Here is a 15,150-nt window from a genome sequence, read left to right on the forward strand (position 1 = left end):
AATCTTTAAAATTTGTATTGTTTGGTGAAAAGAGATTTATTTACATGTGCATTTTAAGTTTCAGTGAGTAAAGCATAAAACCATATATCAATATTTCAGTATTAAAGTTGGAATGAAAGTGGCTATTTATTAAAAGATATCAGATATCAGCCAGCCAGTGTTATCCATCTCTGATAAGAGGGATGTGATGATGTTTGACTGATTTTGTGTTTATTGTAAAATTGGTCAAGATTGCACTGGCTGTCTTAGAGAAGCACTAAACTTCAACTGATTCTGGAGTGACATTTTGATTTGATTAGGGGAGAGTTTTGGTGTCCCACGATGATTTCAATGATGTTGCAGTTATTAAGACAGCACTTGAGATAACTGCTGTGGCAAAATATAGAGGGAGAGCATTTAAACTTTGTACAGATGCTGAAAGAAAAAGTGTTTCTATATTATATTATGAAAGTAAGAGTTGCTCATTGTAGATTTTTCACTGAATTATACCAGCAAGCTGCCCCACATCTGACACTGAGCTTTAAGCTCCAGGTCAGGTACCTGGCATACCTGGAGGTCTCTGAAGGGGTGGAGGAGGAGTCCCAGTGGGAGCCTGGCCTTGTTCAGCAGAGCCTGGGTCTGTGGGATGCTGGTCAGGGTACATCTGAATGTCCTGGTCAACGAAGAGAGAGAGAGAGAGTGTGTATGTGTGTGCGCGCGCAAAAGAGTGAATGCAAACAAAAGAGGAAGTAACTACCAAACTAACAACCACCAAAAGAGGGAAGAGAGAGAATCAAAGGCAGAGCAGAAGTTTCACAAAGAGAAAATGGCAAAAAAATAGAAAAATAATAAATAAATAAAATAAAATAAATAACATGATAATAATTGTTCAACATGGCTGGCAAGGCTGTTTAACAAAATAATAAATATATCAAATTTCACTCATTTCATACCATAAATATTCCATTTTTTGGTGGATTTTCATGTTGCACACAAAATGTTGTAACTTGTAATTCATATTTTTCATGTTTTTAATCATGCACGTCTACTTCTTATGTTCTTGGTGGGCTGGATTTGTCATTTACATTAAGGCTGATCCAGTAGCTACATTCACATTAATACTCTACCTTCCAATGTATATTCTCTTGCCACTTTGCTCCTGCAGTGACCAAACTTCCCAAAGAAGATCATTAAAGTTTCATCTCATTTTATCTACCAGCTACTCTGGCAGGTAATTACAACTACCCATCATTTGGAAGTGAAACAGCATGAGTAAATGGTGATATTTGGGGATTCATTAGCCAATAGCTGCAGAGAAAAAAAAAGAAAAAAGAAAAAAAAAAAACTTTGTCCTACACCCTCCAACACCCAACTAGTGTAACTCCCACTCACTGTGGGCTGCAATTGGCCTTCTTGAGTTCAGCGCTGAGGTTGGGCTCAGGGGCCTGCAGGGGCCTCGGGGGCAGCAGGTTCCTCTCCTGCAGCAGGTTGACGGGCCGCAGGGCCTCCACCTCCAGCTCCGGCACCCCGCTCAGCCCGCCCAGCGCCGCAGACAGCTGGGACAGGCTAGGGAACGGCTGCAGAGCGGAAGAAAAACAGTAATAAATAAGTTCCTGTGGTCACTGAGCAGCAGTGAACACCGCAACCACTACGAGAAGCACATGAACGCTGAAGTCATAATTACAAAAGGGGAAATTTGGAAAGATCAATACTTAAGATACTTCCTAACAGGGATACTTTAACAAAACAAAAACAAGACTAACTTATTTGATATTTGCTCTCTTAGTTGTCTCTTAGCACTTAAACGCCAGTCAAGTCGGAAGCTCGTATTTCCCATGTCGGATGTACTAGCTCCCAACATGCTCTTGAAGGCACTGGCTCAAGGAAAGCACAAGTTGCTATACCAAAAACAGCTTTAGCACAGCTTTATGTTTTTATGAAACTCTCAGATATAAAACAAAAGCTGAGCTGAGAGAAACAAAACAAAACAAAAAAAATGCACACAAATATGATAGGACATACTTTAATTATCTACTTTTTAGAGTGAGTGTGTCACTAGCAAAAGTAGATATGCCTTTTTTAAATGAACACCCTAGCCTCATGCCACAGATTGTAGATTTTTTTTTTTTTTATATATATTTTAATGCACTGGAAAATCTATGTCAGTTTGAGTTCTCATTATTTCAAAACACCACATGAGGATTAACAGTATGAGCTTCAACACCGGAGAGTTCAAAGGAGGCGTTCCCTCTCTGACTGATTACAGCAACAGACCGATTTCCAAAGAGGTGGAGTGGTTAAATTCAGAATTAATGCGTTTATATAATAAAGTGCCTCCCCACCAAAAAAAAAAAAAAAATGCACTACAACTTTCTTGTGAACCAAATCCGCGATGTTATGTGGAACCAGTGAAACCACACCAGGCAGAAATGCTGTGTGAAATCATAAAGGAAATCCTGAGTGAAGGGAACAGCTTCTGCAACATAAAGTGGGTGCTGGTAGACAGGTGCAAGGGGGAAATATTGCCGCAACAGAAAGAGGTTATACATATAGAGATAATTTATTCCAGCAAAGGATAACAGATTGCTTTGTGGCCCTTTCAATAGCTCTGGGAATCACAGAGGACACACTGAGCAACATATGACCCCTTTTATTGGAGCGGAGGCCTCACCTGAGAGTACTGCTGGTAGCTGGACTGGCCGTACAGGCTGTGGGAGGGGGAGGAGTCACCGTGGGACGCTGGCCCCTGCTGATAGGCCGGCTGCATGCTTTGGTAACCATAGCTCCCGTAGGACTGGGCTTGGTTTGTCATGTCGTTGGAAGGTGGCATGGAGTCTGGGCGAGAGGCAAAAGAACGTTTTAGTAATCTGATATTCGAACGGAAAGCTGGAGTGGTGCTCAACATATCAATTTGATTATGAGCGTGACAGGATGACCAAGTAGATGAACAGTGCATTCTGGAAATGTGATATTAATGTGGCATGGGTGTGTGTGCGCATCCCACTTCCATCACAGGCTGGAAGTTCATATCCTCAAGAAGTATGTTGCATCACCCGTCTGAAAAAAAATATCCCCTCTTCCTCTTCTGCGCACCCCAATATGCTTTTTTCTTGATGCGAAAGAAAACACTGAATCTGAATCCGCTCTATCTCCTTAAAAGAAAAACCTACCCTAAGATATTCTGTCAGATATCATGAATTTGTGATGTCCAGTGGATCCCAAGACTTACTTTGTGAAGAAGTGGAGTAATTTACTTTTTCAGTGTGTCCACCTTGCCTCAATTTACCTCGTCTGCTACTACTTCATTAATAAATTCCTACATTTCCAAGGCCATTCAAGAATCCCAAGAGTAGGGGCATGAACTTGAGTGTATAAATATAACTAGCTAGCTGACGAGTTTATGACTATCTTATTTATGATGGCAACCATGTCTCTTCACCAGAGATGTTTTATATTGCTGAAAAACAGGAGGCTATCAAACTGAACCAAATATTATTTTGGCCATGTTCGCATAAAAGATTGCAGTGTTATAAACACATCCGCTGTATGAGACCAACACACTTAGCCAATGAATTAATGAATATACTGAAAGTATTTCTATATTTGTTTTAGACTTTTGCCTTGAAAGAGTTTTTTTATTGATTTCATACTGTTATCCTAAGTCTCTGAATGAAAAAAGTGATTTTGCGCACATAAGGCAAAATACGGAGAACATTAGAAATGGTAGTTTTTTGCCTCCCTGATGTACAAAACAAATCCGAATCGAAAATGAAATCGTGACACAAAAACCACAATACAAGCTGAACTGTGGGATTACTGAACCATTATACCCTAATAATTTTACAATATTTTGTTTCCTGCTTTATTACACTATTACAGTGCATTCTTTATACGTTTATTCTCGTGTGTTCTTGTGTGTGTGTGTTTTTTTTCTTTTATAATTTAATCTTGTGTTTTTTTTTTTTTTTTTTTTTTTAAATGGCACTAAGGAGGACTCCGCCTTTCAATTTTGTTGTACTTGCAATGACAATAAAGACATTCCATTCCATTCCAATTCATAGTGAGTCCTACGAGACACAAGAAGCAACCACTGATGATGACTCCCGTTGATACAGAGATGAGCCTGACTGTGTGTGTGTGGGCGTGTGTGTGTGTGAATATGGACGGGAACAGGAGTTGAGAACTGGTAGCTGGTGCACAGTGCTAAAACTAAAATGGTCCCTGAATGCTTCACTGGAATAAAATAAGGAATACAGAACATATTCTGCCGTTGCACTCCCTGTAAGTCAGGCTGGATATGAGTTTCAGCCTCATGGCTAAAATATAAAAACTGATGATCAAACTGCAAAGGAGAGAATAAGCCCTGATGTCCAATTTGGTTTAATATATATTTAGAGCTTGTAATTAAAATGTACCTGGATAGCTGCCCCCTTCAATGGAATCATAGCTGTTGGGAACCGGAGAAGCACTGCCAGTGGTGGAGGAGGACGTATCACCACCTGAGAGACAGACACATACAGAGAGACAGACAGAAAGAGTAAATCAACAGTACAACAATGTGAAAGACAGCAAAACAAAGAAAGAGAGAAGGAGCAGGGAAATGAGGGGGACTGAATGAAAAGAAAAGGCGGCCGTGAATGAAGTCGGCGAGGAGGAGGGAAACGGTGTGAAGTTAAATAAAACGAAGGAACAGGAGGGAAGGAGGAGGAGGAAAAACAGATGCACATTAAAGTGAATGAAGAGCAGCTCTTAGTGGCTTGGATGAGAAGTGTGCGGCGCTTGGACTCCCTCGGGGCTCAGCCAGAGAGAGAGAGGAGGCAGACAGGGCGAACGCTGGAGAGAAAAACATGATGAAAGGATGCATTTAGTGGTGAGGCAGGCAGCGAATGTGTGGCAGGGAGCACGGGCCTTTGAATACTGCTGAGAGGAGGATAGAAATAGATGAAGTGATGGGTAAAGAGACTCATCATCTGGATCTCTCCCTGCCTAACACTCCATTTGTTTCTGTTACTTGGTTTTTCAGCCTCTGTTCCTGAAACTGGCTCTTTATAATTCCCTGCTATCAGCTGTATTAACGCATGCTCTCTCTGTATCGTACTCTTGCGATTTCATTAACAAACAGGCTTTTAAAAGGTAAAAATCAATCAATCTGTGATGTTCAATGCATCAAGAGCTACTTTGTGATTGTTATTTCATCCACTTTCCTTCAACCTGCCTGATGCTCTTAAACTTTGGTTAGTGATTTCCTAAATTCCCAGAAGGCCTTTCCACTGCCACCACAAAATGAACTTTTTTCATTTAAAAGTGAGCAGCCTAGCTAGCCAACTAGTGATGCCTCATGCTCAAAACACATCAGGTCCATCCCATTAAACATAAAAGCTACCTTCATTGCCAGAAAGTGATTTTGATGTCGCCATCTTGCTCACCATCTCATTACAATGACAAACAAATTGCCAAGATAATGTAAAAGCCCTGATTGTACTGATGACATGCTTATTCAAATTTTGGTTTCATGACATATTGTTGTGAAAAATTATCATTGTAATAATGCAATAAATTATTCCTTCACTTTACTAACGCACCAGGCATTGTGAAGCTCTGTGACGGAATATTGCACTTAAGCTCATAAAATTCCTCTTTTGATCCTCCTCTGTCTCATTCACTTTGGGAAGCATCTTAAGGACATTTACACCTGGTGCTGGAAGAATACGGCTAGAAGAATCATTTAAGATCCCAACCACCCAGATAACAGCGTTCCTTTTGTGCTGTGATCACGAAGAAAGTACCAGATCCACCAGTTTCTCTCAGGCCAGGATCCTAAATGAGTTCATATCCTAACACTGACCCCCATCCCCTACAATCATACAACATATAGTGCTATTAATATGCCTATTCTAGTTGAATACTAATGCATAAATTGAAGGAACTGGCACGATTATATTGTATCACTGTGATTGTATCTTATATGATTACATGTGACAAGTCAACTTCACTGACTGACTTCCAAGTTACTTCCTGCTCCTGGGGTGGAGAAATTGGTCTCTGTGCGTCAACCCGGGGTGTTTCAGGGTGAGTTTTTCCTTTAATGTCCAGTAATGAACAGGGCTCCTCGTGAGATTATATGGGCCTAACACTTGAATGAGTCCATTAATCGATGTGGGGCTGAAGGGTTGCGCACAGCTCTGGTGAAGAGCTCACTGGTCAGCAGAGGATCCACTTATCTGTGGATAAATCTGACCAACAGGCTGCTGGATTATCTGCTCTGGAAGGGGAGGGCACGGGACAACTGATAAGCCTGTTTTACTCCTCCTCCTGGTTTCTTCTGTCACCTCAGTTGTCAAGAAGATACCGCAAAAGCGCAATAAAGGATTAAAGCAAATGCCTTTATAACTGGGTTTAGCTGCACACTTGACCACTTATGTCCCTATTTTCCACTTGATTATTTTTATTTTAAACTTCAGATTGCGGGTGAAAGCACTGGAGTCGAGTGTTTGTGGTGCTCCTTCATGAGGTTTGCTTATTCAAAGCACAATAATAGTCTGGATCTTAAAAAGGTTAAAATCCAATTACCATGCATGCTCTTCTCCAGCAATGATCGACTTTTACACTGATATAATTCCACACTAACCCTAACCTGGGAGCTCCTCAGGACAACCACAGCCTTCTAATCTTAGCCACTGAGTGCGACTGGAGAGATGGGGGTTGAGTGTCTTGCTCTATGGCTCCTCGACACTAGTTGGTGAGTGAATGAAGAGCATTACTCATTTGCTTGCCACATCTACCTCCCCCAGCTAATCTGAAGATTACAACTGACCCACTTCTGATTCCCCCCCCCCCTCACAATGACACTGATCTGATGCTTTCTAATCTTGCTTTGCAGCAAAAAGTTGCAACGAGTCTTCTGATCCGTACCATTGGACATGTGGATCCTGAGGCCTGGGACAAGTGCGCAACTTGTATCTGAACCCTCAAATCGGAGTTTGTCAGCACTGCCACGTCAAGAAATAAATCTTGTCATTCACTTGAGACAACTGTCGGCATTTTGATGCCACCGCCGCCTGGCTGAGCGGCATGGAGGACGATGACAGACAAAAATAGAAAAAATGAAAAGCGAAATAGTCTACTTGATGATTATTTAAGGAGACGCCTAAACTCAGTCAAAACTCAAAGGTAGACGTCATAACACAAGTATTTTAAAACAAGTGGGAGGAAAGTAGCAACAAAGACAGATATGACATCTTTTGTATTATTATATGTAAAGGTTTTTGACAATCACTGATGTTTTGTGCTGGTATCAGATATGGGTTACATCCTAGAATAGATCTCACAAGTCATTAAAAAAATATGATTTTAGAATTAAGAATCAAGCACAGAAGCCTCCAGAGTGAATGTAGCCAAAGACTGACAGGTTTAGATAAACAACTGTGATTTTCTTGCAGCTAAAGATTTATAAGGCAAACCAACACGGGGGTGACCTGGGAAGACCACGAGGGAAAGCTCAATGCTAAAACAAGTTGCTCTTTCATTAAGGGACGTGCTAATGAGTGTTAACAGTGCTGATAAGAATGTGCCCGGGCTCCCCATGAGGACAGGTGAGTCAACACACACACACACACGCAATGAGAAAGTACCTGGACTCACTAGCAAGGGAGTGGCTATATTTGAAACCCTGTTAACCTCTGGCTGATGACATGGCTCCTGTGGGACTGTCATCATCAGTGCACCTTCTTACACACCTCAGAGGTAATGTGGGCATGACAGATGCAGTTCAAGTGTAGTATGTGGGCCAGGCACTGACAAGTAACAAAATGACATTCTATATCATGTAAAATAACTTTCTATATTATGAAAATAATCAAAAGGGTTCCCACTCTATGTCAAATATAATAATCCCTGATTTTCTCTGACTAAAATGGTCAAATTTCTTTGGCATATATAAATGTGATGACTTTTTTTTTCCTTGGTCAAACTTTTAAACAGATTCAGAGGTCTCATTTAACTTTATTATTCTGTTTCATTCTGTTTCTCAGTGGAAAATAAATATTACATTAGGTGACTCACTAATTAGTTTTTCCACATTGAGGCTGACAAAATTCCCTGATATTCAATTATTTGTTCCAAGAATTTGTGAAACTCAAAGACTTTCATGACACAATTCTATGACCCGTGGGAAGTTTTTATCATGCAAATCGCAAAGAGGATCGAATCAACTGTAATGCTTTTTGTGGTATTTTAAAGCAATATTAGATAGATTATAATGCAGCATATGAAGTCTTTATTCTTCCAGCGCCAGTTTGTAATCAAGTGTGTTTCTCATTTAGAACTGTAATGTATTTTGTCCCTGGTGTCATGTGTACTATTTGACTCTAAGGACCATTATGATGTACTTTAAGTCAAAATACAAAACATTCAGTGTGGGATACTGTGTGTTACACATGATGTTGGAAGATAAATATTTTTGAGAGAGGGCAAAATGACACAAATCTGACTAAAACTGAATAACAGCATAGCACACTTAGTGCTCAGTGAACACATGTAATCCCAAGAAGACATCTGAGGCCAAGCAATCCTCAATTATCAGCTGATCTCTGGGCCGGCTGGTCAACTGGAGGCAACAACACAACCGCACTGATTTTTTTTTCCATCTGAAATTATAGTTGGATGACTGCTAGTGATTGGAAGTATGTTCCAGACACATGATCATAACCCCCCTAAAAAAGATTATTGGGTGGGAGAAGTAGGAAGCACACAAGGACGACAACCGCCACACAGTCTGCATGACAAATAGAAAAGCAGATACTGGCACTGGCTACTTAAAAAAAGAAAAAAAAAAAAAAAAAAAAAACAGAGAGATGCAAATTACCTCTCATCTTTCTGAGAGACAAGATTTCATGTAAGTTTTCAGTGACGGACCAATAAAGCAGTGAGGGTAGACACATTTCAAAGATCAAATCAACATTCAGCACCAACACTGACGGCTCTAGAGGGAAAAGATGAAAAGATGATGAGCGGCGGCTGAATGCTGGAAGGCTGTTGAGCAGGCAACAGGAAGGAGAGAAAAAAAAATCTGATTAGCCCATTAGAGAGGGTGACATGGGGATGGCACATGACAAGCTGATTAAACGTATTGGTGGGAGGAGGAGAGGTGACAGATGGCTATCAAACGTGGTCACAAACTGAATCAACCAGTGACCGGTGACGTGGCGTGAGGGACGGACAGAAACAAAAAAAAATGGTTAAAATGATCGTTATAGTTGTTTTAAGTGGGACTTGAACAGTTTGAGTAGGGATTAAGAAAGGGTTGAAGGTTGTTTATGAGGACAGAGGGAGCGCTAAAACAGGGATTGATGGGAGGTAAAAGCTGAAGCAGACCTGCTTCCTCATCCTCATCCTCGTCCTCATCCTCGTCATCGGAGCTGGATGACGAGGGGGCTGTGGCTGGGGCTGCGGCTGGGGCGGAGGTGGCGGCAGAGGCAGAGCTAGCTCCACTATTAGCAACATATCCATACTGCATGCCTGTTGGGGGTGGGGGTGAGGGGGAGAGGTACAGAAGACAACTGTCAAAACTAGACGACCTGCGGTAGAGGGGGCGGGAGCGACGGGGCAGTAAAGATTTGAGTGACTCTAGTTTTACATTATGTGTCTGTAAAGCTGTGTATGGGTGTGTGCGATGGCAGGAAACAGACTTTTTCTGTTCATTGGACAGACACAGCAGCTGGCGGATTCCTAAATTCATCGACAGAATTCCTCATCTGCCTAGAATAGAAAAAGTCTGCCATCCGTTACCTGTGTTAAAATTTGAGATTCAAATATAGGCTAACTGTAATTTCAATGTAAATTCAAAGTTTAAATATAACACCTGCAACTGACATCAGATACAAACTCAACCTGACCCTCTGCATAAGCGCATTTTACTGTTGAATGTGACGTAAACGTAATGTAAGGAACACGGCAGCATTTACACTGAAGACTCTATACGTCTACACTGACGTGGGTGTATCAGCATATGATTAACCAATCAGAGCTCACAACACACAGACCTGACGTGAAGTTGAGATTCTTGTAGGTACGCAGGAAAGAGACGCCTACAAACCATTTTCAGTTTCAAATGCAGAGGTGCTATTTTCATTTAAGCATAAAATGTGCTTAAGCGTCCATCAAATAGCTCTTGGTCTAGTGAATCAATTTGAGATAAAAAAAAAAAAAATCGGCAAAAAACAGTCCAGTTTGTGGGTTGTTTGACATTAGATCACTGAGCTGACTGTATTACACCTTGCTACACAGATTTTACCCTGCTGAAATTAACTTAACAACTTCATTAACCACCTGAAGTCACTCTTGCCCGTTTTAGTTACCTCTTACCTATTTATGTCTACTGCTGTAATGGATATGGGACATAAAAATTCATGCTTAGGCACGTTATCTAGAACCAGCTGCTATTTGTTAACACCAGGTGATGCTACATTAGGTTGTTTCATACAGTTTTCCGGCTAGTGAGCAAGTTAGCCAATTAACTAATCAATTATTAACTTAATTAACCATCAGTTGAGTAACTAGTGAGAAGAAACTTGTGCTATAACTAACCTATAGCAGCCACAGAAACTGATGAATATTTTATTGGCCACAAAAGGTGAAAAAAAAAAATCACTGTGTGAGAAGCTTTTTAATTTTTTAGTGCCTTCATATGCTACGTGTGTTTACTCTCAATGGATGCAACTAATACGAAGGTGCAGCCATAGAGTTTTAGAATGAACTCATTTCAATGTAACTGTTCAATATCTAACTCATAATCTTTACCTACCATTTAAAGTGACTTGCTGGAAGTTCAAAGTGGCAGAGATGACTAATGACCCAGTCATACCCAAAATTTGTTTCTGTTAAATTATTTGTCTCTAACTGCTTGGTCATTACATCCACATTACTAATGAATCTAATTGTGCAAATATTTTGTGAAAGCACCAACAGTCATTCCCCATTTTGTTAAAACTATCATGATATTTGATTTTTTTTCCCATATCACTTAGCCCTATTACCAAGTAAATTTGTGAGTATTTAAACTCTTAACACAATTAATTACTACTCCAGAGGAAGTCCTTGCACACTAAAGACTGCACATTTAAAACTAACTCAGTGAGGTCTCTTTGTACCAATCAAGGCAAAATCCAGGCAACACAGCACAGAAAAATCAAGAGGTTTCATAATGTGTATTATAACCTCTTGCTCAACCAGCAGTAGTGGAAGAAACAAAGTGAGTTGGAACAAAGATACTCGTGGTTCATTTCTTTGCTGAAACTGAGAACTGGACAATGAAACAATTCCTGTCAAATCCATCACAAAAGCAAAATGCAAAAATATTTATCATGACATGGAGACAAACTGCACAGTAAGCTTTTTATCTATACAAATCATCATAACTCATTTCGCCTTAAAATTAGATTGCAGTCTAAGGAAACAGTTGGCATCGTATTTTGTATTTTAAGTCAAATGCATCACAGTGATTTATCAACTTTCAACTTTGTGTGTCTATGAAATTACGTTAGCAGCCAGCTGGTGGCAGAAAGTTTGATTAAAGAACAATGCTGAGGTGTTGTTTTTTCAGTTAGCGCCTGGTGGAGGAACAAAAACTTAAATTCAGACTGTCAACAGCTGCACAGTCTTTATTTCTCTCCGTCCCGTCCTGTTTACCTTGGTGCCGTCCTGGGGAGGAATGGACCGAGGTGGAGGGGGTTCCTGAGGGTGGCCTGTCTCCGTCCGCACCCACATTGCTCTGACTGAGCCCCCCATAAGGGTCGTAGTTCACCGACGCCTGGTGGCTTTGGTCATAATGTTGGTGGACTGTGGTTTGGGCTGTGGCAAAGAATGCGGAGTTACAAATATATCAGAGATGTAATCTGAGCTACACACAAAAGTAGGAGAGTATGAGTAGGAAATTATGAACAAGACAATGGAAGTCCTCAGAGGAAAAACAATGGATAATCAAAGTCCTGATTCTAAGCGGCTTGGAAAATTATTACCAGCCACCAACCAAATGCTGGTAAATGATGACTGTGACTAATTTTCTGTACTCTACCCTGCAAATACATTTCAGGGAAATTTAATGATGAACTTGAAGCAATATTTTTGTGGATGAATATATAGCATGCTGTAATAAACCGCTTCACATTTGCAGCAAACTATCCAGCCTTCAAGGAATGGCTAATTTGTTACACCTACAAGCTGCAAAAAAGGCTTTTGCACACCGATGACGGCGGGTGCTGAGGATAGACATAGGCAGATCACCTGCAAGACATTCTACTAAAGGCACAATTTTTTGGTCACTGATCTGAGAGCCGATGGAAGTTGGTTAACTAAAATGTTGTCACTGTCTTTACTGAAATCCCCTGCAAGTGAGGACACTGTACAGGATTTTTTTCATTCATTAATTTTTTAGTCCATCCAGGCTGAAAATCTCTGAACTCCTGCCACGCTGCATTAAGCAATTCCTCAGTGTCCAGGCAGGAATCGCCCAACAACTAGGGGTGGTGGGGGGGAATCCATTCAACTTAATCATCACGATTCTGTTTTTTAGGTTCTGTGGGCGCCCATGGGTCTCCCTTTTGCATATACACCTATCTTATGTTAATCCCATACAGTCTGGGGCAAAAGCCATACAGTTGCATGTAGTACAAACGTGTTGTTTTCGCCTACTCTAAAATGGTGTATTTGTGCAGACTGGGGCCTAAACAGTCTTGGAGTAAATTGGATTTCACTGGAAAGCTGAGACTCTTGTGGGTTCAGTGAGCCCAATTTTATTCATGTGTGATGATGTTAGTCCCCATAGTAGCCATTTCATTGAAGTGAGGCCATTTTTTGAAACTTGACATCACTGTATGAAATGTGACTTTTAGGATAATCACAGCCTTAAGAAACTTTACAACCATAAAGTAGACAACAAATTGTAATACTCAATCGCTATGATTAAGAATCATAATACATATCAAAACAGCATGAAGTATCATGATAGCACTGAATTGAATTGAATCAGGATATAAACATATCGTCCCAGCCCTAGCGGCAACCACGTAAATCAACCAATCAGGGGTTACCTGTGCTTCCCTGGCCATTGACTGTTGCCTGCTGAGCAGGAGGAGCCATGCTGTACCCAGGCTGCACTGCTGTTGTCAAGGCTGGCTGAGGGGCGCTGTACTGATGGAGGGGTGCACTCATCAGGGTGGGCACAGCTCCAGTTGTGGAGCTGGCCTGGGAGGACCGAAGGGTGCCGTATTGGCTACTTCCCGGTGCAGATGGGTACGAGACGATAGGGTAGAGGGGAGCGCCAGGGCCGCTGGCTGGAGCAGGCACCAAACAGGGTTGCTGCTGCTGCTGCTGCTGGTGCTGCTGCTGTGGCGCCGGGGGAGCGTGATACAACTGCTGTCCATAGTAGGATCCTGAAGCGCCATAGGGGACCTGCTGCTGGAATGGCTGTGGGTTATACTGGGCATTTGCTGGTGGGGCTGCCGAGGTGGGGAGGGTGGCAGGGGTCGTGCCATAGGGTTGGGAAGGGGGCAGAGAGCTTGGTGGTGCCCCGTACGAAGAGGGCGCTACATTAGGAGGAGCATGGTGCTGGGGGAGGTGCTGCTGCTGCTGTTGCTGGTTGTTGTGGTAGTAGTTAGCACTGTGGGCATTGTTCGTGATGGGTGATTTACTGGGAGCAGGGCTGCAGCGGGCAGGAATGGTGGGGTAACCTTGTTGCTGAGGCGGGGCTCCGTAATATCCTGCAGGTGGGTACATGGATGGGTAGGTCTGTGCTGGACCTGAAGATGTGGACACATACAGAAGATGCTCAGAGATGGTATTGCCACAAATGTTTCTGAGATGATCAGACAGACTTATCACAACCTTTCTACCAAATCTACCAAACCCCGCTGTCAACAGAACTAACAAAACATCGACTCCAATTAGTGGTCAAGCAAGAGGGAAAATGCTCACAAGCAACTGCTGGTCGGATGAGGTTATCATTCCAGACAACAAGCTACAGCAACAGCTGTTAGCTCTGTAATAAGGGTTACTGCCCAGCTAGCTAGCTCTAAGATACACAAGCATCACTGACAGCACAACAGCAGCAACCAATATATATATATATATTGATTTTTAAAATCACTGACTGGATATTTATCTGAGCCACATAATGAAAGAGACATCATGGGATGGTAGTGCGCAATCTGCCACTCAGCTATCACCTTGCTAACGGTTAGCACTTGTGTTAGCTTAGCATACTTATCTCCTTTGAGTTGCGGTGCTTAGCGTAGCTATCTACAGTTAGCGGCTAAGCTAATGTTAGCCGCACCTAGCTAGCCCAGTAAGTGCTGTCGAGCTTATAACCCGTTCTGTTTTATTTTCGTTGTTTCACGCTAAAATGGTCGTTTGTGCTGCTTAAAGTCGGGTGGCTGCTGAAGGAAACGGAACGGACTAAACGTGTGATACGACTGGCTCACATCGAAGCGAGTTTAGCATGCTAGTGCTAGTGCTGGTGCTAGCGAGCTGCCGGCCTGCGGTACCATTCTGACAGGGCGGCGCGGCTCCTCCGTTCGGCGTCGAGTTCTGGCTGTAACTGATGGAGCTGTTCAGGTTTGTGAAACCCGGCGCAGACATCGCTTGGTCACTCCCGTCCTTATGCCCACAGATGTTCGGGTGGATAAAGACACATGAGAGGCTGTCGCTGAGGCTGGATTCCCCCCAGAGATGCGAATCAAAGCCTGCGGGTCAGATCGGTCCCCTCCAGCGGACAGACCCGGCCAGGGCGCTCGGCGGATCGCTGAAGCTTCCAGCTCTGATGCCGAGGAGCCTCACTGCCCCCCGCCTGCTGGCTCATCAAGCCCCCTGGTGGATTTGTTCCGTATTGAAAGGGATACAATACAGCGTCGTAAAACATACACTACTCACAAAAAGTTAGGGATATTTGGCTTTTGGGTGAAATTTATGGAAAATGTAAAATGTTCACGCTACAGTGATATTATATCATGAAAGTAGGGCATTTAAGTAGAAGCATGCACTGGTGATTTCCTCATCTCAAACAATTTATTGAAACAAAAGCCAACAACAGTGGTGGGTATACCACAACAAAAAATGTCAGTGTCAATAACTTGTCATGTGCCCTTGAGCATCAATTACAGCTTGACACCGACGTCTCAT

General features: G+C 42.2%; 1 protein-coding gene across 2 annotated transcripts in view; it reads right to left on the minus strand.

Moving 5' to 3' along the window:
* Window positions 1-14,816, minus strand: part of sec24b (SEC24 homolog B, COPII coat complex component) — a 38,490-nt gene extending 23,674 nt beyond the window's left edge. The window contains exons 1-8 of one of the 2 annotated variants that reach the window (XM_030061827.1): window positions 14,517-14,816; window positions 13,065-13,772; window positions 11,665-11,826; window positions 9,352-9,495; window positions 4,395-4,478; window positions 2,651-2,814; window positions 1,372-1,556; window positions 550-652 (exon numbers count right to left, since the gene is read on the minus strand). In XM_030061827.1, the coding sequence (XP_029917687.1) occupies window positions 550-652; window positions 1,372-1,556; window positions 2,651-2,814; window positions 4,395-4,478; window positions 9,352-9,495; window positions 11,665-11,826; window positions 13,065-13,772; window positions 14,517-14,610 (1,644 nt within the window). In that variant the 5' untranslated portion in view covers window positions 14,611-14,816. The remainder of the gene's footprint in view (window positions 1-549; window positions 653-1,371; window positions 1,557-2,650; window positions 2,815-4,394; window positions 4,479-9,351; window positions 9,496-11,664; window positions 11,827-13,064; window positions 13,773-14,516) is intronic. The other variant, XM_030061828.1, reaches the window with a different exon arrangement.
* Window positions 14,817-15,150: the final 334 nt, after the last annotated feature.

The sequence above is a fragment of the Myripristis murdjan genome, chromosome 10, assembly GCF_902150065.1.
Source record: "Myripristis murdjan chromosome 10, fMyrMur1.1, whole genome shotgun sequence".
Lineage (NCBI taxonomy): Eukaryota > Metazoa > Chordata > Actinopteri > Holocentriformes > Holocentridae > Myripristis > Myripristis murdjan.